The sequence below is a fragment of the Durio zibethinus genome, chromosome 1 (genome assembly GCF_047325235.1).
Source record: "Durio zibethinus cultivar Kanyao isolate XHJ-2024 chromosome 1, ASM4732523v1, whole genome shotgun sequence".
Taxonomy (NCBI): domain Eukaryota; kingdom Viridiplantae; phylum Streptophyta; class Magnoliopsida; order Malvales; family Malvaceae; genus Durio; species Durio zibethinus.
Window position 1 is genome coordinate 1823853 of NC_143162.1, and position 26666 is coordinate 1850518.

Consider the following 26666-nt stretch of genomic DNA (forward strand, 5'->3'; position numbering starts at 1 on the left):
AATTGATAATAGGAGCGAGATAATGTTTTTAAAATAAAAAATTTATTTAAAATTATGGTATCAATTTAATTTAGATTAATTTATTTTTCTTTATTTTGAATCAAAGTCAAATATGAAACATATAAATTAAGTTAAAATTGAATTTTGAATTAAGATATGAGAAATAAAAAATTAAATCGAATTATATATATTTTATTAATTTTTATAAAATAAAAAAATTATTTTATATATTAATTTATTTAAATATATTAAAAATTTTATTAGTTCTTTTTGTAAAATCTTGTCCTTTTCTATATTGTATTAAGTTATTGTCCTTTTTTTTATTGTCTAATTAAATCATTATTTTTTTTAATAGTATAATTAAGTCATTAATAACTTGTGCTTTCTGAATCGTCTAATTAAGTCATTGTCCTTTGTGAATTATCTATGTGCTTCGAAATGAAACTATAGCCAAGACTTAGACAATTGGACTAATTAAGTCATTGTCCTTTTCCTAGTTAAGTCTATGTCTCATTAATTGTAAGTTTGAAAAGTCATTTTATATTTTTTTTGTGAAATTTAGAAATAAAGTCTACGTCTCACTAGTTGGAAGATACCAAAGAACAGACAAGTCAGCTTGATCCATGCAATTGATCTCGATAATATAATTACTGTTCAATAACGATGTTGGGTTAGCTCTTGGGGAATTAGTCACTTGGTTTTTTTTTATTGCATTTCTTTCAATTTCTCCCAAAGTTTTTCTATGTATATAAAAAAAATCCTTCGTGCAATTAAGAATTAGTGATTGATAGTAGGAGCGAGAAATTTTTTTAAGTCAAAAATTTATTTAAAATCATAGTATTTAATTTAAATTAGATTAATTTATTTTTATTTGATTTGAATCAAAGTTAAATATGAAATATATAAATTAAGTTCAAATTAAATTTTGAATTGAAATATGATAAATAAAAAATTAAATTGAATTATATATATATTTTATTAATTTATATATATTTTATTAATTTTTATAAAATAAAATAATTATTTTATATATTAATCTATTTAAATATATTAAAAATTTTATTACTTCTTTTTGTGTTATATTTGTCCTTTTCTGAATTGTTTTAAGTCATTGTCCTTTTTTTTGGTCTACTTAAATCAGTGTCTTTTCTGAATTGTATAATTAAGTCATTAATCTAGTTATTGTGCTTTTTGAATTGTCTATTAAGTCATTGTCCTTTTTGCTTTATCAATGTGCTTCGAAATGAAACTATATCCAAGACTTAGATAATTGGTCTAATTACGTCATTGTCCTTTTCCTTGTTATGTCTATGTCTCATTAATTGTAAGTTTGAGTCATTTTTTTTTGGTTAAATTTAGAAACAAAGTCTACGTCTCTTTAATTGGGAGATACCAAAGAGCAGATAAGTCAATTTGATCCATGCAATCGATCTCAATAATATAATTATCGTTCAATAACGATGTTGGGTTAGCTTTTGAGGAATCAGTCACTTGATTTTTTTCATTACATCCAATTTCTCCTAAAGTTTTTCTATATATATATATATATATATATATATATATATATTGAGAGAGAGAGAGAGAATCCTTCGTGCAATTAAGAATTAGTAATTGATAATAGGAGTAAAAAAAAATTTTGAAATTCAAAAATTGATTTAAAATCATATTAATCAGATTAATTTGGATCAGTTTGTTTTTATTTTATTTGAATCAAAATCATATATTAAATGTATAAGTTAAGTTTGAATCAAATTTCGAATTACAATATAAAAAATAAAAAAAATTAAATCAAATTATGTATATTTTATTAGTTTTTATATAATATTTTAAATTTTTAGAAAATAAAATAATTATTTATATATTAATCTATTTATATATATTAATAATTTTATTAAAATAATATATATAAAAAATCAAAATTTAAAAATCGATAAATTAAACTAAATTAATAGAATCAATAAAATCAACTTAGATCAGATTGATTTTAAAAAATATAAATTTAAATTTAAATCAAAATTTTAAAATTTATAATATTATGTATTACTTAAAAAAATAAAACAAAATCTAATCCAAATCATTACTATTTTTATCTAATAAAATATTTGACACTGTAAAAGGATAAAAGAGTTTTTCTACTGGACAAATAAAGAAATGCAGTTATCCCTTAGGTTTAATCAATCTAGGTACTGTTACCCCGTCTTCTCTTAATAATTATCTTTTTTTTTAGCTATTAGATTGTAGTTCGTGTTATGCACGAAAAAATTTTATTTACTTTATATGTAAATACCTATAAAATTGTACTTTTTAAAATATATATTTAAAATTTTAAAATTTATAACATATAAAATATTTTATATTTGATTAATTTGTAATAAAAAATAATTTTTTTTAAAAATAATATATCTATATTTTGCATTTTTTTATTTACGATAATATTTATATACTTAAAATTTAGATAAAAAAATAAATTACATGATTTTTTTTTTAAACACAAAAACATATATATTACTGAATAATGAATTAAATAATAAAAAAAGTTTGTATACGCTTTCACTTTTGTAATTTTATTCAAATTACTAGACAAAATATAAAAAAAAGTTAAGAGATGCGTTAAAAAAAATAAATACAAGTTAATTTTCATAAGAATAAACTTACAATAGTAATAGAATAAACGTTAAAAAAGAAAGATGCAAATTGAAAAAATAAATTGCAACAACAATAAAATTTCAAAAAGCTACAAGTTGAAAAATAAAAAAAATATATAATACATTATATTTATAGTTTTTAATTTGTAAAACAACTCTTGGATGACATTTAAGATTAAGTAGATAATTTTCAAATTGATATTTAAAAAATTAAAAGGATATAAGTGATAAAAATTAAATTAAATTTCTTATCTATTTTTTAGCTATAAATTTAATAGTTAGAATTGAGATGGATATAGGTTCTATTATTTAGAGATTTAATATAAAAAGACTATTTGAATTTTCAATATTTTTGTAAATTTTTTAAAAGATCATTTTTGTTTGATACAAATTAAAATAAAAGAACATAGTTAGTTTTTTAAAAAACCGGATAAACTTAATTTTTATAAATTTAAAACATAATGAAAGATTTTTACAATTAAATAATTTATAAAATAAAGTTATCTTGTAAAAAATTGAAATTATTTAGATAAAATCCACATGTCAAATTTTTAATTAAAAAAAAATCTCTAAGTTAATTTGATTTGCAATTATAATTTGAATAATTTTGATATTTAAATAAATTCAAGATTATCCAATTTGTAATTAAAATAAAATATATTCTTAAAAAAACTATTTTATATGTCATTTAAAAAAGTTATTCACCTAAACCCTAAATTACTTAAAATAAAAATAAAAATCATTACAGCTAGATTGATTAGTGCTTTTTACTATTTGTCAATTATTTTTAATTTTTAATTTATTATTTTTTAAATATAAAAAGCTAATAATAAAAATATGAACCAAATGTAACTAAGTATCTACCTACACAATAACAAGTTTTATTTAAAAATACTACTTGAATTATTATAATATAATTATTAATATTAATTATTACAAAATTAAAAACAAAAAAAAAGTTTTTAAGTCAACTAATGATTTGTTAAGCTAAAAAGCCCCAATCTATTTAAACAATTAAGTCAATAAAAATATAATTAAACAATTAATGAATTACATAAGAGATAATAATTTTATGTGATCCCATCCAACATATGTCCAGAAATGAAAAAAAATCTACTAATTATAAAAAATTACAAAAAAATCAATAAATCAATATTACTCATAATCAATACCTATAAACACTCTCATTCTCTTCTAATCTTATATAATATTCTCAACACAAATAAACATATATCCATATAGATCCATGCACCATACATATGTAGATTCTCTTATTTTTCTCTAATTTACTCAAACATATACACTTATAAATACCTTATCAATCTCTTTTAGTCTATGAAGTGTCTACTTAATAAAATGCTAGAGTTCTCTTAAATTTTTTTTCTAATATCTAACTTTATGGAAACTTTACATATTTATAAGCATACTAATTTTCTTATTAAGAATTCTCTTTCTCTTAATTTTTTTTTAAAGTATTTTTATTCATCAAGTAATATATTGTCAATATCAAATAAATCTTTTATGGTATTTGAGTACTATTCCCAACAATTTTCACATTTATTCAAATTCTATCAAATTATTAATTTTTATGCTAGTTATACTTGGCTCAATTTACAATGTAAGTCTAGTAGCAAGCTTTTTTTATGTGTCTTCACGCTTCTTATAAAATAATCATCAAAACTAGAACTCAAATCCATCAATTGAATCAAGTACCTCTAGGTTTGCCTCTTTCGATATCTCAAACCTACATTTTGATATCAATTATTTGGATCATGATAGCTTTGATAATAGTTATTAGGCATAAAAGTTCAATCCAATTAAACATTCAAGAGAGAGAAAGCAAAATTAAATGATTAATTAACTATACAAAAGATAATAATTTAACATGATTCAGCTCAATTTACCTACATTTATGAATAAAAAAAATAGGTTCACTAATTATAAAAAATTATAAATATATATTTTCAATCAATTACTTAATAATCAATACCTATGACCTTTTTCACTCTCCTTTATTTTTGTGAAATATTTTTAATCTAAATAAATACATATCAATTGTGCACTCATACACAATAATAATGTGAACTCTATCATTATCTTTTAATCCAGTCAAATATACAAACTCATAAAAATCTTCTTAATTTTTTCTAATTTTACGAAATGTTTACTAATAGAGATTCTACTTATTTATATGTATACTAATTTACTTATCAAGCATTTTTCTTAATTCTTCTTTTGTAATTTTTTTTATCCATTGATTAATATTTAATCAATTTTAAATAGATTTACGATGAGATTTAAATTATTATTTCTATCATGATCTCGTACATAATTTTTATGTAGGTTATAGATTATACACTAGAAGAAAGAAAAAAACAAAATAGCACATCTATATATAACGGTGAAGGTTTGGAGATATAGAACCAACCAAACCCATATTTCATTTCTGTTCCTCTTACTAAACACGGAAATGGCAGTGGTGGAGGCTATTATCTCCTTTGCTGTGGAGAGAATTGGCGATGTGATCATACAGGAAGCAAGATTCTTGTACGACGTAAGGGGCAAAGTGGAAGAAATGCGAACTGAACTAATGCGCATGCGGAGTTTTTTAAGAGAAGCGGAGTCAGGACAGGGAAATGACAGGAACATACGCACTAGGGTTGCAGAAATCAGAGACATTGCTTATGATGCAGAAGATGTCCTCGAGATTTTTGCCCTCAAAGCAACATCCAGGAGAAGTTCTTCTAGATATGCCTCCTTAAAATATTTGTTCTTTTTATGTAAGGGGAATGATACAAAATTGCTCCACAAGGTGGGATCAGAAATTGAGGGTCTTACAACCAGGCTTACTAGATTAACCGAAAGGCTACCAACTTATGCCTTAAGGGACAACGAGGAAAGAGAGAGGCCACCAAGCTTTTCAGAAAATAGGGTCATTGATCGGCAGTCTTATTCTCACATGATTGAACAAAATGTTGTTGGGTTGGAGGAAGCCACAAATTTATTGTTCACAAAACTTGTACGCACTAACTGTCGAGTTGTGTCGATATGTGGGATGGGCGGCTTGGGAAAGACTACTCTGGCTAAGAAGGTTTACCGTCAATGTAAAGATGGGAGCCATTTTGAGTTTTTCATTTGGGTATTCGTGTCACAACAATGGCAAAAAAGGAACATTTGGGAGACATTTCTTCACGAGCTTATTTCTCCTTCTAAAGAACAGTTAGAAGACGAGAAGATCGAGAAAAAGTTTAAAAAAGAATGGAAAAAGATTCAGAAAATGAACGATGGTGCTGTGGCCAAAATGCTCCACGATGAACTGAAGAAGAAAAAATGTCTAGTGGTACTTGATGACATATGGGACAATGTCTGGGACGCATTGAAACCTGGCTTCCCAACTGAGGAGACTAGTACCAAATTTATGATCACCACCCGCAACAAAAACTTGGTTCATCTTGTGGATCCAAGCGTATTCATCTATGAACCAAAATGCCTGAATGATGAAGATAGTTGGGAACTACTTGAAAAGACTGCATTATCGACACAAAACATCAATCCAGCAGGTACATCATCTTATCCCCTTCAAACTCTTGTCTTATAGAAAAAATCTATCATATTGAGTATGGATAACGGGTATGTTATTTTTCGAGTATGATCAGCAATTAGGTCCAACTTAGAGCTTGTTGTTAGTATATAACTAATATATATAAATAATATACTTCCTCCAAAAAAAATTCTACTACTATCTACTATAAATTATATACAAACAACTTTATCAACACTTGTCAAATGATGAAAATTGTTTTAATTTAAGTTTTAAATCTATATAATATATAGATAGTAACTCCCAGTAAAATGATCATTTTACGCTTCCAAATTTTTATCAATTGCTTAACATATGTTCAAAAAGACAACAATGTCCCTCTTGTATTAAATGACAAAAAAATCCATCTTTTAAATTATAAACTGCTATAATGCCCTCCTTTCTTAAATTACAAAAATACTCCTCTTATAAATATCTAATAACTATAACGCCAACAAAATGATCATTTTACCCTTTCAATTTTTTACCAATTGCTTAACAATTGTAAAAAAGATGACAATGCTCCTCCTGTATTAAATGACAAAAATATCCCTTTTTAAATGATAAATTATTATAATGCCCGTCCTTTCTTAAATTGAAAAAATATCCCTCATATAAATGTTAAATGACTATAATGCCAACAAAATGATCATGATAGAAATACCCTTCTTTTAAATGATAAACTACTATAATACCCTTTTTTTTCTTAAATTACAAAAGGACTTTTTTATAAATATCAAATGACTAAAATGTCCTTTATGTCTTAAATGATGAAAACACCCCTCTTATAAATGACGAATTATTATGATATATATCATAATTACAAAAATATCCTCTTTCTTATAATTAACTAAAATTATGAAAATATCCTTTTTATTATAATTATGAAAATATCCCTACTCCTATAATTGACCAAATTTGCTATAATTATCTTATAATAATATAAAAATACCCTCTTACCAAACTTGATCAAAATAACTATAATACTCCTTACCATAATTACAAAGTCTCTTTATGATTGCTTCGTAAGAAGTTGATATGTAACATTTAATTTAAAAATTACTATAATATCCTTTTTAATTTACAAATTAAATTTTAACATAACAATATAAAATTAATTATATATTAAATTATTAAAATACCTTTATTATCGTTTCATATAAAATTGATGTGCGAAATTTTATTTGATAATTACTATAATACTCTTATTATATTATATATATATATATATTAAATTTTAACATAATATAAAATTCACTATGTTTTAAATTACTAATCTCATTAAAATTATCAAAATATCTTTTTGATTTTTTATTAAGAGTTGACATGTGTCTTAAATGATTATAATATTCCTTTTATCATAATTACATAAAATGTTTCTCTTACTATAAATTAATTAAAATTAGAAGTCCCTCTTACCATAATTTGATAGAATTACTATGACGCCTTTATTACTATAACTACGAAAATATTCCTCCTACTATTTAAATGTAGTATTTATTTTTTTTTTTAGAAATTTCTATACCTGACCTAGTTAACAAGTTTAATCATTTAAAAGAAATTAGCTTATTCATTATCAATAAAATTTTTAAACTCAACATTAATAAGGGAAAAGATAATTTTTAAAATATATTATAAAATAAAAAATTAATTAAAAATAAAACATGTGATAAATTTTTTAATTCGATTTGTGTAATAAAAAATTACAATATCAAAGATACTCTTTATTTAATTATAATTTCAGTTGAAACTTTTATAAACTTTTTTTTAAATGAAATCGTGACTTAAGTCTTGCCAACACACACGTACAAAAATATCTATACCTAACAATCCTTTATTAACTATTATTTTCTGCCTCCCATAAATAATAATATTTGATTTTGACTTTTCAGTTTCAAAATCTTAAGTTGAAATTTGATTTCTATTGATTGTAAAATTTCTTTCTCGAATCACCTTTACCTTGAAAAATAAGAAGTTGATAATTATAGGCGAGGGTAATAACGATTTTTTTTTCACTTTTCAGACAAAACAATAATTTAGAATAACTAAAATATGCAATCAAGACATAATTTATGAAAAAGGAAAATATATTATATAATTCAATCCAAAAGTACTATTCACCATCTCAATTTAATTCTATTTATTGATTGGACTTACCCAATGCGTGTGTCACAAGTCCACATTTTCAACTGTAAAGAATTGTTTATTGATCGGAAAAAGAACTTGATTTTACAATAATTTTGACTTCATCTCTTTCCTATGAGATTCGTGACGCATACATGTTACTAGCAATTAACTTACTAAATACGATTGTTTTTTGTCGTTATCCTTTGCAAATTGAAACAACCACATTATTTTTTGTTCTCTTCCTTCAGCCTACGGGGTTGATCCGAGCTTGGAAAAGCTAGGGAGGGAAATGGTAAAACATTGTAGGGGTCTGCCACTGGCCATCGTTGTCCTTGGAGGTCTTTTAAAAAGTAAAAGAACGTACGATGGCTGGGATACGATGCATGAATGTATCAAGTCATACTTAAAGGGAGAAGATTTCGGAATTTTTCAGCTGCTGGCTTTAAGCTATGATGATTTACCGTATGAGCTGAAGCCGTGTCTCCTTTATATGGGCGTGCTTCCAGAAGATTTTCAGGTATCCCGGGATAGATTGATTAATTTATGGGTGGCTGACGGTATTATATTACCTCCAAAAATAGAGAGAGAAAGTGAGGAAGCATTGGAGGATATCGCATATCGTTACTTGACAGTGTTGACGGAGAGGTACATGGTTAATGTGGAAAGAAGAGATTCATCTGGAAGAATCAAAAGGTGCCAAATGCACGATCTTATGAGGGAGTTTTGTTTGTCCAAGGCTGAAGAGGAAAATTTCTTTCAAGTTCTACCATTCTACGGAGCTAGAGAGAAGAGTTTGAATATTTCTTCTTCTTCAACCAAAGAGAAAGGCAGAGTTCGCCGACTTTCTTTGCATTTAAATAACTTTCCTGGAGACATTGCCCTGGAATGCGAAAAATATCCCCCATTCAGGTCTATTATAGGTTTCTCCTTAGATGGACACAGTGGTATAAACCAGCCACTTATTGAAACCTTCGTTCGAAGCTTCAAATTGCTTAGAATCCTAGATCTCGAAAGAGTTATGGGTTTTGGAATACCTGAAACAATAGGAAAGTTAATTCACTTGAGACTCCTGAATTTGAGGTCTGCTTGGATCGGAAATCTACCTCCGTCTATAGGCAAATTGATTTGCTTGTTGACCTTAAGATTAGATCCTTTTGATTCAGCATCAACCATTCCGGATGTTTTTTGGAAGTTGAAAAGATCGAGGCATCTATATCTTCCTAGAAAAGCTGGAAGCGGCACAAGAAGCTTGCAATTTGCGGATCTGAGCGACCTACGGACACTGGTAAATTTTCCAATATCCAATGCTGACGTAGAAGATCTGATCAGACTGACCAATCTTAGGAAATTGAAGATAATGATATCTGATGAAATCTCACTCAGGAGGTTTAATGTAATCTTCGAATCCCCAACCATCACATTCAACCACCTTCGTGATTTTTCGATAATTTGTTGTCGGCTACCTTCATTAGAATCTCTGGTTGTAGACAACATTAAATCACGTTGTCCTCGTCTTCAGCGGCTGAAACTGAATTGGAGTGTAGTTTACGAGAAGATTGATGTCTTCAGAATTGAGGAAGAATAGGATGCAACCGGCCCTAAGAAGCTTGACAGAAAGGAGCAGACTTATCCTATGCAAGGACGTACATTAATGTTTCTGTCAGGAAGTTTTCCATGCATGTTTGTGGGAGCAGCAGTTTCCAAGGGGAGTTTGCAATAAAGTTTGTTTGTAAAAAATGAATGTATTTGTAAAAAATGAATGTATGTATGTATGGGAGATGTTAGAACTAAGGTCGCAGGTTGGTGCTTGCTTTATTGCTACTTGGGAACCATCGGATCAGTGGTAGGCATTAGACGTCAGCCAGATGTTTTAGAATCGTGCAGTTTGGTTGTTTGCCCTATTCTGTTTGTGTAATAATGCTTAAAAGTTAAAACCCTACTATGCTGTTATTGTTGATTTATGCTTTACAGTAATGTTATTTCTGTTTTTATTTTCATAATGATTATTGATTATTAATTTATTTTTATTTTCAAAATAATGTCTTTATTTTGATTTTGCTTAGAATCCTAGATCTCGAAAGAGTTAAGGGTTTTGCTATACCTGCAAAAATAGGAAAGTTAAATTCACTTGAGACTCCTGAATTTGAGGTCTGCTTGGGTTGGAAATCTTCCTCCATCTATAGGCAACTTGAGTTGCCTTTTGACCTTAATATTAGATCCTTTTGATTCAGCAAGAACCATACCGGATGTGTTTTGGAAGTTGAAAATATTGAGGCATCTTTATCTTCCTATAAGATCTGGAAGGGAAAAAAAAAGTTGCAATTTGCAGATCTGAGCGACCTATGGAAACTGGTAAATTTTCCAACATCTAATGCTGACGTAGAAGATCTGATCAGACTGACCAATCTTAGGAAATTGAAGATACTGATATCTGATGAGATCTCACTCAGGAGGTTTAATGGAATCTTCGAATGCCCAACCATCATAGTCCACTACTTTCGAGATTTTTCGATAATTTGGCCTTGGCCTCTTTCATTAGACAGTCGAGATAACATTAAATCACATTATCCTCGTCTTCAGAGGCTGAAACTAAATGGGAGAGAAGTTTACCAAAAGATGCCTTATGTCTTCAGAATTAAGGAAGAATAGGATGCCACCGGCCCTGAGAAGCTTGTCAGAGAGGAGCAGACTTATCCTACATTAATGTTTCTGTCAGGATGTTTTCCATGCATGTTCGTAGGACCAGCAGCTCCCAAGGGGAGTTTGTGTTGGGAGATGTTAAAACTAAGGTCGCAGGTTGATGCTTGTTGTATTAATGTTACTTTAGAACCATCGGATCAGCGGCTGGCATTAGACGTCAGCAGATGTTTTGGAAATCGTGCAGTTCGATTGGTTGTCCTCTTTTGTTTTGGTAGCAATGCTTAAAAGTTAGAACTCTAATGTGCTGTCATCGTTTTATGCTTTACCGTATTGTTATTTCTGTTTTTTTATGTTACATAATAATTATGAAATCAATTAATTCCGGAGTTGACACTTCGCCTGCTATGTATATGAAATTTTTTAATGGAGGTTGTGCTGCTTTGTTGGAGGATATTTGTTCTTTGTTTGTTTAGCAAAGTAATTTCTGTAGCTTTAATTTTTTAAATTTGACATGCTGTCATATTGTTGTTAGCTGCTGAACTAGTATCATGCTCATAGCCATGGGTGACTCTGGGAATTTCTTTGTACAAGAGATCTCAATCAAATTTCTCCTCAAAAAAGGATAAACCTTCTGCCAGAGTTACAAGCCATCCAAGGAATCAAATCATTTTTCTTAAACTTCATCAGGTCAGGATTAGTCAGTTTAACTTGTAGAATGCTGATAAGAATTGGGAAGAGTAGTTTTTGAAAGATTGAACCAGTGAACAGGTTAATGTAGCCCTAACCATTTCATACATATGCATTACCAGCAATCAAATTTTAACACTAGTAAAATGGACTTGCCTATATATGAAACTAAACCGCATTAAAAGAATCAACAAAATTGCCTGTGCATCACCAACAAGATTAATCCAAGAATCCTGAGAGTGTAGCACTAGAAAACTGTAATGCTGTGCCAAGGAATGAAATGAACTGATTTTGAAGTATTTCTTACATCAGGAATAAGAATCTATGCCAAGTTTAAGTACTCTGATGTAAGATTAGGGGGACAAATAGCTACCCGTTGGGGAGCCCCTGAAGCAAGTTTGAGTTGAACGGAAAGATCTCTCCAAGGGATGAACTTCAGTACCATCTATTTCTCTGCTTTTTATCATGCCCATCTGCTGTAACAGACGTGTTAGAGATTCCATGATTTCAGACATCGGTGGTCGACTCAGGGTGCATTTTCAATTTGAAGCCACAAAAGTAACAGGTTATTTTCAACATTGGTAGAGAACTTAGATAAAACTTAAGATCGCTCATTCTCGTTCAAACTACATAATCATATATGCATGGTTAGATTACTTTGGCCACTAAAGGTTTCTAAATTGTTCCTTACATCATAGTCTATCATAGACTAGTAAAGCATTTCAATCCTCACCCATCACAAGCTACCAATAGAAATGATTCAATTTAAGTGAGAGTATTTCACTAGCCATTACGAAGATTATCATCTCACGAGAATGTAGGTACTTTACTCCCTCTTAAGAGAGACAGAGCTCTGGTATAGAGCTCATATAATGAGAACACATGTGATAGTGTGTATGAAAGAATATAATATTTGTCAATCCCTATAAATAAAATACAAGAGAAAAAAGAAAAAACGTTAGTAAACAAACAAATAACATAATCATTACACTTTAAAACCCTTAGACCCAAGGATAAGATAAATTTAAATTTGTTATGGCCTGACTCTCTAGTAGTCCTTAGTGAAATCGCCAAACTATCATAACATATAAATCCATAAATCTATAGCTAGACTTGACAAATAGAGTCACCACCAATCTCTTTTAATTAGGTGTGATTGGTCACTTAATGAATCTATCATTTTAAAGATCTTTTAAGCTTGACTAAGGGTCCCTAAAAGAATAAGTTCTAATCTACTAATCAGAACAGAGTTTCAGAGTTCGATTACATGTGGAAAAAGTTATAGCAACCCTACATGCCCATCCAAAAGATGGTACCATTTAATTTTAAATTTATTCTAAGGTCTTAATTCTAATGATTTTAAATTTTTATGTTTAAATATTAAAAATAATTTTTAAAATTCTCCATCAATCTGGTAGAATTCTTAAAAATAGTTTCTAATTTCAAAAGTATTCAAAAATTCATTTGTTTTCTTGAAGAGGCTCTGTCATCGAAAAAAGGTTTTAATTATTTTTATTTTTTAGTTAGTTTTTATTGAAAATATATCTAATTATTTCACAATTTGAGCCAAATTAGAAATATCTTCCTGTTTTGAATTTTTAAATTCTTCACAATTTAGGTCTATTTAAAAAAAATTTTTCTTTTTTTTTTGTTTATTGGAAAGAAAATAATATGACAATTATTTTTTATTAAAATTTCATTTAAATTCTTCCACCATTTGAGACAAATTTAAAAAAATTTCTCACCTAGAGATTTCTTAGAAATTTATCATTTGAAATTTCTAAGATTCTCATTTTTGGATAATTGTCAAATATTTTCAACCAAAATTTAATTTTTTTATTTTTATTTTTTTGATTGAAAATAAATATTAATTATTGTTATTGAAATTTTATCTAAATTATTCCACAATTTGGGACAAATTTAGAAAAAAAATTTCTAACCTAGGAAATTTATAGAAATTTACCATTTGAAATTTTAAAAATTTCATCATTTGATAGTTAATATTTATTCTCAAAAAAAATTTTATTCTTGTTTTATACTTTTTTATTTTTCTCAAAATTTATTCATGCAAAAATACTTTAAAAAATAAATAAAATAAATAAATAAAGGAAAAAATACCAAAATAGGGAAACGATTCGGCATGGCAGCTTTGGTGGCTCGACTTTAGTCACAAGAAGTGGCTCGAGGACGTGACTTGGCGGCTTGGCTCAGTTCAAGGGATCGACTGGTACGTGGGTCGACAAAAGTGAGTTACGCTTGGGTTGGATCGGGTCGCCTGAATAAAAACACACGAACCCTGAGGCCTTTTAAATGCTAAAATGTTGTCATTTTGGTACGGGTATCAAAGTCAAAATTTTGATTTCTCCTTCATATTTCTCTTTCCCTTTTTTTTTTTCTCTCACTTTCTTTCTACAACTAGATGAACTTCAGTTGAATTCTTCATTGGAGTATGAAAATCCTATCAAAATCTAGGTTGGTTCATCGAAAGTTCATCGAAAAATTTAACCGATGTTGGAATCTTCCATTGAATTCTAGAAAACCTACTGAAAATTTCAACCGATGCTAGAAAGTTCACCAAAAAATTCAATCGACATCAAAAAATTCACTAAAAATTGAAAATTTTCATTGGAATCTAGGATTTTTCTAGATTTTTCCAAAAAAATTCTCCCTTTTTTCAACACCCAAAAAATCTTCAAAAAAAATTTTTAACTGCTTTTCGATTTTCTATGTGATTAGCCTTTCTCTGATCCTTTTTTTTTTTGTTTTTTCTATATGTTTTATGTATATGTATTTATAGGGTTTTGAGTTTGAAAACCCTAAACAAGAAAGGATTTTTGATTTCTTTCAAATTCGAACTTTAACTCCTGAATTTACCCCAAATTTGATAACTTTAGATAAACAACCCTAAACCAAACCAACCACCTTAAAATTTCCTAAGTTTTATTTTTTTATTATTTTTTAATTATAAAAAACAAGTAAAACCCTAAACAGATTTAGGTGTCTACATGTGTTTATATGTTGACCTTTGTCATTTTCTTTCTTTATTATTTCATTTCCTTAAATTCTCTTTTAAAAGAAATATCCATCCAAACTTATGTTTGGTTATCAGAAGCGAATGAATGGATGAAATGAGATGAACTAGGTGAAATGCCTCTTACAGAAAATTAAAGCTTGTATATTTTAGTATGATGAGTATAAAGATAATTTTTTTATTGTATAACAATAAATGACTCAAAACTATAAACTTTGCTTTGGTGATAAAACCCGGTTAACACAATTTTAAAGCTTCTTGTTCCATCCTAATCACTATAGGAAAAAAAAACATATTATAGTCAATAAAAACTCACTTAATGCTTAGACAAATTCAATCCCAAAACTTTTGTACAAGACTATTTTTTTACAAGTATTTCTTCATCAATAAAGTTTCATTCAATTACAAAATAAAAACATATAAATACAAATTTATTAATTAAAGCGAATGGAGTTGGATTTTTTAGCATAGCCAATCCAAGAAGCCTAATACATTTGCTTAATGTCATAACATATAGATCCAAAAATCTATAGTTAGACTTAATCGAAGGAGTCACCACTAATCTTTTTTAACTAGGTGTGATTGGGCACATAATGAATCTATCCTATTAAAGAGATTCTAAGCTTGACTAAAGGTCTCTAAAAAAATAAGTTTTGGTCTACTAATTAGAATTGAGTTCAGGAGTTCAGTTACATATAGGGAAGGTTATAGCACCCCCACATACCCATCCAAAGGATGGTACTAATTTATTTTAAATTTATCCTAAGGTTTTGATTCTAATGATTTTAAATTTTTAGGTTCAAATATTGAAAATAATTCATCAGATTCTCCATCAATATAGTAGAATTCTCGAAAATATTTTTTTACCTCAAAAGTATTCAAGAATCTATTTATTTTTTTTAAGAAGCTCAATCGTCAGAAAAAAAAAGGTTTAATTATTTTTTATTTGGTTTAGTTTTTTTATTGAAGATATATCTATTTATTTTACCATTTAGGCCAAATTAAAAATATATTTTTTTAATTTCTAAATTTTTTACCATTTGGGTCAATTTAAAATTTTGTTTTGTTTTGTTTTTTTATCTTTGGAAAGAAAATAAATGACAATTATTTTATGGAAATTTCATTTAAATTCTTCCATCATTTGGGTCAAATTTAAAAAAATTTCTCACTTAGAGATTTCTTAGGAATTTACCATTTAAAATTTTTAAGAATCTCATCCTTGGATAATTGTCAAATATTTTCAACCAAAATTTTTATATTTTTTTATTGAAAATAAATATTAATTATTGTTATTGAAACTTTATCTAAATTATTTTACCATTTGGGATAAATTTAGAAAAAAAAATTTTCTCATATAGAAATCTAGGAATTTTATAAAAATTAACTATTTGAAATTTCTAAAAATTTCATCATTGGATAATTAATATTTAATTCTAAAAATTTTATTCTTTATTATTTTTCCTAAACTTAATCATGCAAAAATACCTATAAAGATAATCAAACACATAAAGAAATAATTAAATAATAAATAATAAAAAAGTAAAAACACAAAAAAAGAAACGACTCAACTAAAATGGCTCGATGTGGCTTGGCTTCAAGCACAAAAGTGGCTCGATGACTCAACTCAGAAGCTTGGCTTGACTTGGCTCGACTGAAAGAGTTTGGTTAAGGTGCAGGTTAACGAAATGGGTTGCACTTAGGTTGGGTTGCCCGAATAAAAACACGTGGATCTTAGGTTTTTCTTAAGGCAAAAATAACATAGTTTTAGAGCCGATATAAAAGCCAAAATTCACTTTTTTTCTTCAGATTTCCCTTTTCTTCTCTTTTTCTTCCTTTTTTTTTCTCTTGCTCTCTCTCTACAAACCTAGGATTCTAGTTGAATATTTATCAAAAACTAAGAAAAACATACCAAAAACTAGAAAATTCCTTCAAAAAAAATGAGTTTCATCAGAAAATTGGCCAAAATTTGAAAATTTTCCAAAAAATTTCCAAAAAAATACTGCAAAATTTCCTTTAAAATTTCCCTAAAAATTTTTGGCTACTTTTGTGTGCTTTTCTTTACCTTTCTATCTGCGTTTGCATTTTTGTATTTTCTACCTCTTATTAGTATGGGTATTTTTAGAGTATAATAAGAAGAGTTTTTGACTAACCCTAAGTCCACCATTGACAGAAATTATGTATTATCACAAAATCATCATATTTATCCTATAGAAATTAAAACCAACTATGATTCTTCCACCGGCATAAATCTTCATTATTTTTTTTATTTTTCTTTTTTTTTAACTATTACCTCATTATCCTAACCCCTAAAGATAAATCAAAAAACAAAGAGAAAGAAAATCACAGATAAACATCAAAATAAATAAATATTCAAAAAATTAAATCTAGAAAAATTAAAAATACATAAATAAAATATAAAATATAAAACAATAAGCTATTAGGTTTAACTACTTGGCCTCTATTGAGCCAGGCCAATTGATTTGGGCTCAGCTTGAATAAGGTATCTACAGTTGTCTCCTTTTGTTCATTTTCTGTGTGATAGGAATTATACAAAGATGTAGATACCCCTCATATCAAAATAGTCATCTCAACACATTTTTTTTTTTAAATTAGACACCCAAAACTTGCTGAATGACACAAAACTCTCCTAAGCAGAAGCTCACAACTTTTGAAAAAAATAAATACAACTCCTCTAAATAGAAGCTCAACGACTTTAGAAAAATAAATACGATTTCTCTAATCAAAGGCTCAACAACTTTGAAAAAATAAACAAAGTTCCTCTAATTAGAGGCTCAACGAGTTTGAAAAATAAATAAAGTTTCTTTAATCAGATGCTCAAAAACTTTGGAAAAATAAATAAAGCTCCTCTAATTAGAGGCTTAACAACTTTAAAAAATTAATAAAGCTCTTCTAAACAAAGGTTTAACAACTTTTAAAAATAAATACTCTTCTAAACAGAGGCTTAACAACTTTTGTTGAGAGGACAGAATAGAGAGTAAAATTTTTTGCCAACTGCATGCAGATATACTGGCAGTCACACGGATTGATGTTATTAGTAGTAACCATTCATTTACCTATGAAATTGCTGGGTACTATTTTCTTTATAGCTAGTTCTTTCATCTTATTGACTGGAGTTCTTTATCAGCGAATGGAAGAGTAATAAAATTAGCTAAATTCAGTAGACAAATATGGAATGCTTGCTCTTACTTATCAAGTTACTGTCCCCCCATCTCACATTCCTTGAAGTGCTTACCTTAATTTTGACAACATTGCTCGTAAGTGGTCTTAGAACTTCTAGGCCACAGTCAGATATGCGAGGCATTAGTTCTTCATCAAGCAAGATGTTGGCAGCTTTTATGTTGCAATGAGTAACTGGTGGTGAGAATGTAGAGTGCAAATAGCTGAAAACATTATCAACATAGAAACCATCAAAAAGCAGAAGGGAAAGATCATAGTAGGATTCATACTCCCTTGGCTTCATAGATAAAGCAGCCTTAAATATTAAGTCCATATCCCTATCTTCTTGATTGTAAAGTGTGTAACTAATCTTGTATGGCTTAATTTTTATCATGCAGATAATACTTTTAGATGCAGTAATCAAGATTAATTCACCTCATAGGGTGCTCAAGGGATAAAGGTGTACTACAGAGAATTTTGAAGAAAAGAAGTGCTTGTTACAGAAACCATATGAAATACTTACTCCAAAGCCCCAGCAATGGTAAGAGCAATACAAAGACGTAACCCCCAGGACAGTGGCTTGAAGTCTTCATTGTGCAAAGCATCGTCAGGAGACAAATTTCTCATATATTCATATACTACAAGATGCTGTCCATGTTCTACACAGTAGCCAATAAGTCTTCCAATGTTGGGGTGCCTTAGTTGTGATGCCATCTGAATTACATGCATAAATTGCTCTTCTTCATGGTAAGACAAAGATGACATGTGGATGTTCTTTACAGCAAAAACCTGGACGAAAAACAAAAGTAACAGAATTTCGGTTAAAAACAATGCTAAAACCTTGCATAGAATTTGATTGTCTCTTGAGCATTGTAGAAAAACCTATAGCAAATTACAGACTTACTTGACCATCAGGAAACTCAGCTTTGTAAACAGAATCAAGAGATCCCTCTCCAGGAAGTTTGTCTTCACTAAAGCTGTTCGTAGCTAATTGAAGCTCTGCCACAGTATACACTTTTGCATTCATTGCAAATTTGGGTTTTCTTGCGAGACATTTTCTTCTAGATGTTTTCTCAGTACCGGTAAGATGAACAGGGGGATTATGCCCTTGGACGAGATTGGATGGAGACTGCTGATATTGAAGAATGGTGGGCTCGCTGCTTGTGCAGTAGTAGAACAGTCTATAAGCATAGGAAGAAAGAGAGAATTTTTAGTTATAACTAATCAGAGTGACAAATGCACTTGATATCCACACACACTCAAGAATGCCAACCAGTGGAGTTCTCACCTATGGTTGTACTGATTGGGAGAGAATGCAGCGTTCTATTGCTGCTGTCCAAGCTTCTTAGTCTTTTTGCATGAGAACGGTTAATGTGGTTTGCAAAGAATAACGCTGCACAGATAGCCACAAGAGCCACACCAACAACCACACAAGCTATTCCAAGAGGGCTTAACTTGTTTTTTTCTTCACTAAATTCAGGGGAGGGGTAGTCCACGACAGCACTCTGCTGAGTTGTTGGTGGACTACTAATATTTTGCTCAAGCGGAACACTGTCCAAAGGGAAATTCCAGGGTGGATAAATGGCCCTTATGTCAAATCTATTACCCCAAAACCTGTTAAGAAGTAAAAGAGGAAAATAGTCATAGTATGATTTGTTAGTTTATGCAAGCTAACACCATTGAGATTTTCACTTGCCATAAATTTGGAATTAACTGAAACTGCTTCGGAATAATGCTACCAAAATGATTATCCTCAAGGTTCCTGAGAAAGATATGCATGAGTAAACAGTAAAATAAATATCAAACTTGGCCAAAAATTAGCCAAAAGATGCAGCAGAAACCAGTCCTCGTAAACCTACAGGTGAGCTAGTGGAAGCTCAGCCAAATATATCACTGATCCAGATATATCACTGATCCAGTGAAATTGTTATTTTGCAAGAACCTGTGCAGAGACCAAAGCAATATGTGGAAATCAAGATGCCTGTATAAAGGCTAAAAGAAACTGGGGCATGCAACAAGAAAATTTTTTATTAAGCTGAATATAACTCACAGTCGAGTAAGATTAGTCAGTGCTCCAAAAGATTTTGGTAGATCTCCAGTGAACTTATTGTTCGATAGATCTCTATCATAAACATGTTTAAGATTTTATATCAGTCATCGTTAGAGTTTTATGTCCATGAAAGGCATGGTGTGGAAACTAGTAACAAGTTGGAATGAAAACAAGATATCAGACAGGTGCAGCATTTTACAATTCAAGATCACAGTTCTGTAAATTGATAAGACACTGTGATTCACGTCATCATGGAAAATATTCAGTTCAGAAATTCGTACGAAAACTAGTTTCACTAAATGTAAGTTTCCAACAATCTAAACTAGAAGGTTTTGATGGAAATCATTAATAAGGGTTGCAAACCAGTTTCTGTAAACAAACCTAACATGAATATGAAGCCTGAAAAATGTTCAGAATTCTGATTTTGTTTCCCTCTTTTCAAAAGCCAGAATTTAATAGATAGCGACTTCCCTTTCACTTTCAAGTTTTAATGCAAAACAGAAAACAGTAGGAGGAAAAGAATACATTGTTTTCAGATTCCGTAAGCTAGTAAACACATCGCCAATAGGTCCAGACAAAAAGTGTGGCTTAGATTCCTTCAAAAAGAAGGAAATAATTATGAGTACATCATTGAATAACCAGAAGTAAAGCCAGCAAACTAGGTAGTCATGGTAAAAGCAACTTACAAATGCCTGAGATTTGTCAAGAAAGATAATGACTGGGGTATATTTTTGCTCAACTTGTTACATGCCATATTTCTGCATTCATTAAATGTCATGATAACAAAAACAGTGAAAGGGAGGACAAAAGACTGAAAATTTCGGGGGACAAAGTCTAAATTGAGATGAAATTCGTTGAATAACGAACCAGAAGTTATAGAGATCAGGCATCTTACACGAGTGACATTAGGCGGTAAGCCGTAAGGAATTTCAACTTCAATGTTATTGAAGCTTACATCCCTAAGCAGAGTAAAAACAGCTCAAAGAGTTTAATGCAGACTAGAGCTTGCCATACATTTTCTGAAGTACAAAATCCAATACAAAGTAAAGTTACTCACAGATGCCTTAGGTTACGGAGATTATCAAGTTGGCCGAGATACCCACTAAGGTTTGGTTGTGGTAGTTCCCTGCAAAAGGGTAGATAACAAGTTTATTTAGTCAGTAGGCACAAAAGAAAGTGACTAATTATTGATTATCCAAATAGAGTGGATGGTTTTATTTAAGCTGTAGGTTTTGCGCATTACAGTTGTGTCACGGAAGACCCAGAACATGCCACTCTTGTCCAGAATTCTCCACATGGGTTCCCACCATCCAATTTCCACCCTTTTAGCGAGGACGTGTACATCACGGCCTTGAACAGACTGTTTAGAGCTACGACTGACAAAAGGCAAAAGGCATATACAAGTAAATACAGATTCGCAATATATATTACTGGCATAAGATTATCACTAATATGGTAATTAAAGCTAAGCGTAATAATTGACCTGAAATGGCATAAGGTTTATGAATAACAATGTTAATGGTCCACAAAATCAAGTTAATTTGATCACATCCATAGCAAAAGAAAGGGGGAATAAAGAGTAATCCAATTATAGACAACTTCTTTGTCAATGTATTCTGGATCTGGACACAGAAAACCCCAAATCATCGGATTTTTTAATCTCTCAACTTTAATAAGAAAATGAATGATGATGCAGTCTAGCATTTATGAATTATGATCTCATAACTATGCCTTTTTTTTCATCCTTTTTCATGAGTTTTCCATGATCTTATAGTCATCAGATAAATCAATTACCCTAAACTAACATACCAGAATCTCAATACTTTTTTACCCTTCTTGTCCAAAAAGTATTAAGTAACTCAAAAACTTGACAGCGAGAAAATAAATAGTTATGTAAACTTTCTTAGATTTTCCTATATTTTCTTACGAACCAAACAGAACATATAATACGAAAGGAACTATCAATAAATATAAGAGGGAAAAAAGATTGGAACAAAATTACCATCAAGTTCATCAGTAGTAGCTTTAGACTCTAACAACAAAGTCGCCGAGAAAACAACTACAGTAAATACAAACACAGCAGCTCCTTATACATTTTCGTCGAGAATCTTAGCTTTTCCTGGAAACGCAGAAGAAAAACAGAAACGAAAAGGAAATGTTAGGTCACAATGAAAAATCAGATTACGAGAAGGTTTCTGAGAAATCTAAACGATAGAAAAAGAAACAAGCTTTAATAATGTTTGTAAACGGAGGCTAAGCTTGTCATATTTTGGCTTTCTTGGAAAGTAAACCAAGTTTCTTGCATTTTCCTTCGTTTTCTTGAAAACCAAACGGAGAATATCAGATTTCTTTATAGCATGATTCAAGTTTTTCAAAGAATCATCAATCTAACTGGTAACAAACTTTAAAAAAATTTAGAGAAAGTGAACTTAAGAAGTGTTTTGACTTGACATTGACTGAAGCAGAGCTCCAGAAAAGCGCTGAAGGACAGAATTTTCCAGAGAGAGAAAGAGAAGAAGAGGATCCACGTCCGCAAAAGCAGTTGAGGTCGTTTTGAAAAATGCCACGTGGGCAAGTTCATTTTGGATCCAAACTCGGCCCGAGTTTGAACAGTTTTAGAGGTTAAAAGAAGCCCATATTCTTTGGGCCTGAAGCCCAGATACTGTTGTCAAGTTCTCTTCTTCAAAGGTTACTACTAAAATCTCTGTTTTCTGCTTCTGAAGGTGGAAATGGCAGAAGAATCAAGCAGAAATCAAGGCAGCAATGGAAAAGGAGAGGACGAAGAAGATTATATGGGTGATCTGTCTCAGTTTCTTTCTCCTGAACCTACTAACCCTTCTAAATTCTCTTCCAAAAAGGTTGGGTTTTTTTTTTCTTTTTTAATATATCGTTTAAAGTTTGCAATTAAACTCTCCGAAGTAATTGAGTTCTTCATTTATATGGAACTATGGCTTTATTTTTCTTGTTTATTACATTGATTTGGCGTAATTATAAAAAAAAAGTCGATTTTTTTTTATCAGAGGAAGAGATAGGGAAGAATTTGAACCAACAGTAAACTCTCTCTGGTCATGGGTACATTTTTACTTCATTATTTGATAGTATTTCAACAAATTCAAAGATTGTTCTAACGAACAAATAAAGAATGCCAGTTATTTCAATGGAATATAATTTTGTACCTATTTTCCCCCTTTTATAAACAAGCTTTTAGACATTTTGCATTTTCAGAAATGAAACTTTAAAGACCTTTCCTCCATTGCTAAAGTTTGTGGCAACTGTTATAGGTTTGTTACAGTCATTTTAATGTTTGCAGATTCCTAACACCAGTTCTTTGAGTTCCCAACCTTCCAAGAAAAAGTCAAAAAAGTTGAATTGGCAAGAACAGCGTAAACTTGATAGAGAAAGGAAGCAGCTAGAAGAGGATGAGCAAACGTTAGCAAAAATAGATGCTCCAATTCCACAATCTAACATAGGCTTCAAGTTGTTAAAGCAAATGGGTTACATCCCAGGCTCAGCACTTGGAAAGGAGGGCTTGGGTCGAGCTGAGCCGGTGGGGCTTGACATTCGGCGGTCACGAGCTGGGATTGGACGGGAGGACCCACTTAAGGTGAAGAGAAAAAAAGAGGAGATTGAGCTAGAGACAAAAAAGAAGAATGAGGAGGCTTTGATGGCAGAATTTGGTTCTTGGCAAAAGTTACAATGGCAGAGTCGGAGAGTTGTGGTAAATTACAAGAAGGCAAAGGCAGCCCTTGATCAACTAGAGAATAAAGAAGTTGTAGCGCCCAAGAAGAATGAAGATGAAGATGAGGGGGGACAGGATGAAGAGGAAGAGGAAGAAGAAGTGACAGAAGGGGTATGTAGACTTACATACATATATATATTAGATATAAGTATCCGCACATACGTATAAAGTATATAGTTGTACAAACTTATTTTAGACCTACTTTTAGCGTGTTTTGTTAATGCCTATGTCATGTAGAATTGTATACTGGTATAGATTCGTCTCATTTCCTAATGTTATGTGTATCTAGGTTTAGTAGATTTCTGGTTGCCTTAAACCTTACAAATTTCATGTTGCATCAACATGAATACTCAAAGCAAAGTGAAGAGTCTGAATAACAAAGTTTAAAATTCTCTGCTTGACGAATAAATTCGGATTGAGCATCTTGTTGATGATTTTATGACTGCATAATTATTTCAGTGCATTCTACTAGTTAAAGTTCAAGCTAAGTTTGCTTTTATAGCTATGGCTTTTATGCATGAAACATTTTGTATTATAGTAGTTAAAATCAAGTCTCATTGTTGATGAAGTTAAAAAGATGTGTATGGTGTGTGTATATAATGCCCCAAAATCATGCTCAAAGTAAACACAAGTGACTGAACTGTTTTTTAGGCCTAAACTATAATAATCTGATATGTGCGAATGGATAGGAATGTGGTTGTGAAGCCCATATATGGGTTCAAGTCACGACAAGTAACTTGAATTTAAGTTTTTGAGGGCCAATGGTTTAGGTCCAAAAGTAGCTGGGCTAGTGGTATCAGCTTGTAACATTAGAATTAGGATCAGAGTATATGCCAGTCCAACATGGCATCGCATTACGCCCATTGTGAATTGGTCATTATTGCATTTGTGACGTTATCCCCCATTGGTTAAGAATACAATTATCAAAACTTATGTAAGTATTCAAATCTATCATTCATATAAGTTTCAACATTTTAGGGCCAGTGTTTTAGGTCCAAAAAGTAGCTTACCAGGTGGTGCATGGACCTGTGGTGTTAGAATAAAGTATTACAACATCAACAACAACACACTAAGCCTTATATCCCATACTTTGAGGTCGACTGTATGAAATACCAAATAAGAGAATTAGGTTAGGTTATAGGTTAAATCTTCTTGCGCCACTCATTTCTATCAACAACCACCTTTTCATCTAATTCTTTAACCATCATATTGTTTTTTTTTATTACTTGCATCCATATCTTTCATGGTTTACCTCTAGATGTTATGATCTCTTCTAGATCTAGAGACTCAATTCTCCTAACCGGTGCACAGCTAGGCCTACATTTCACATGTCCAAATCATCGCAAACGGCCCTCTCTCATCTTCTCTTCGATTTCGACTACCCCTAATTGTTAGAATAAAGTATTGTTAATGAAAAATGTTAGAGAGAGTGAGAGAGAAATATGGTTGTATGAATAACCCACATGCATGCTCTTGTTAAGGAATGATGCTATAACACCTTTTACTTAGCACGAGTACTTGATCCAAGAAAAAGATGTCTTTTGATAGAATGGGCATCCAAGTCTTTAATTGCTACTATCAGATAGCTAGTACTCTTCTTGCACTGTTGTCTTCACCTGAAAGGACGACCAGTGTTTGTCAACTTAGCTTTCTTGGTGGTATTGACATTATGTCCATTGGGTGGGTGAATTCTAACATAAAGTTGATGTGTGTGAACTGAAGACCAACAAACCTGGCCAGTCTTACGACTCCAATTCTCATTATAAATCTCAGTTGACTGCCCACTTGGTCGAAGGTATGCTAGCACAAACTTCTTGTGCTAACAGTACTTTCAGCATTACCTTATTTTCCTCCTGTGGTCCTTGTGTATCTGAATGTAGCTAAGAGCCTAAGATATTTTTATTCTGAAAACTATTGTCTTCTTTTTTGTTGCATGACTGGGAGAGTTAATTTGGTGTGGGTAATAGTCACACTATTTTGGATGCAGGATTTGCAAGATATATTGATGAAACTGAGAGATGAATATCAGTACTGTCCCTTCTGTGGATTTCAGGTAAGTTTGATTATGCTAACATTTTTACCACTTCAAAGCTTTGCACTTGGTTATTAATGTGTGACTCTAGAAATTTTGAGCTAAATCCAAATTCCAGAAATCTGAATTCCTTATTGTTTTAAGCTTGAATCTTCCATTTGTTTCAGTATGAATCGATGGAAGCACTTTTATCCAACTGCCCTGGAACAAACGAAGATGACCACTAGAGTGGAGTTAATTGATTTAGACGTTGAAATAAATTTTCACTTTTAGTGAATTCTGATGAGTGATGCCACTGTCGGTGAAATGTTTGAGCTTCCTGCTGATGGAATTCATGGAAGCAGGTGATTATCTGCACTTAGATTGTTTTTTTTTTTTTTAAGTCAACATGAGCCAAAAGCTGGAATATAGATCAGTTAAACAGAGACTAAAACAGAGGATAAAAAAATATAGTATGCTTTGTAAACATTCTTCAGGTTCTTTCGGGATGCAATTGTTAAAGCCATGAATCTAGGGTTTTTCAGCACACCACGAGTCACAAGAACTTAGGAGGTGTTTTTCTTTCATTTTTATGTAAGCGGAGTTCCAATTTTCAGGACATTGATGTTTGACACTAAATCAATACTGAAAAGCATCCAGTAGCTGCAGCACATGATGTTTTAATTTCCATACCAAAAATTTAACCATAACACCGAATGGGGCACTAAAATCCTCATGATACCATCTTCGTAATGGCACCCAAATTTTAGAAAAACAATTGTTGTCTTCATTCATATGCCACGTTCTATTATTCATGTCTGGAAATTTTGAACTTCTGAATAGATTGGGTAGCCCATTTATTTCTGCCACCCATCATAACCAAGTATACCAACACATTGCTACTCAGGCAGCAGCAATGACATAAGAGGGCATCAGAACCATTAATCCTCATCAGTGACAACTAATTTGATAAGCCAAA

At 30.4% G+C, this 26666-nt stretch overlaps 2 protein-coding genes and 1 pseudogene across 3 annotated transcripts; 2 read left to right on the forward strand and 1 right to left on the reverse strand.

Moving 5' to 3' along the window:
• Nucleotides 1-5065: 5065 nt before the first annotated feature.
• LOC111310556 (putative disease resistance protein At1g50180) lies at nt 5066-10350 on the forward strand. The gene is made up of 2 exons (XM_089743386.1): nt 5066-6205; nt 8601-10350. The coding sequence occupies exons 1-2, from the start codon at nt 5116-5118 to the stop codon at nt 9935-9937; spliced, it is 2427 nt and encodes an 808-aa protein (XP_089599512.1). The 5' UTR covers nt 5066-5115; the 3' UTR covers nt 9938-10350.
• Nucleotides 10351-11918: 1568 nt separating this feature from the next.
• On the reverse strand, nt 11919-21301 carry LOC111310913 (protein STRUBBELIG-RECEPTOR FAMILY 2-like; annotated as a pseudogene). The gene is made up of 13 exons (XR_016340098.1): nt 21181-21301; nt 20995-21063; nt 20833-20896; nt 20624-20695; nt 20463-20533; nt 19938-20009; nt 19747-19829; nt 19584-19649; nt 19221-19501; nt 18792-19068; nt 18411-18676; nt 17964-18111; nt 11919-12152 (listed from the first exon to the last, which is right to left on the reverse strand). The product of XR_016340098.1 is annotated as a protein STRUBBELIG-RECEPTOR FAMILY 2-like (transcript).
• Nucleotides 21302-22649: 1348 nt separating this feature from the next.
• On the forward strand, nt 22650-26358 carry LOC111311561 (D111/G-patch domain-containing protein). The gene is made up of 4 exons (XM_022911044.2): nt 22650-22795; nt 23248-23787; nt 25664-25729; nt 25876-26358. Exons 1-4 carry the CDS (start codon nt 22667-22669, stop codon nt 25933-25935), a joined length of 795 nt encoding a protein of 264 aa, XP_022766779.2. The 5' UTR covers nt 22650-22666; the 3' UTR covers nt 25936-26358.
• Nucleotides 26359-26666: the final 308 nt, after the last annotated feature.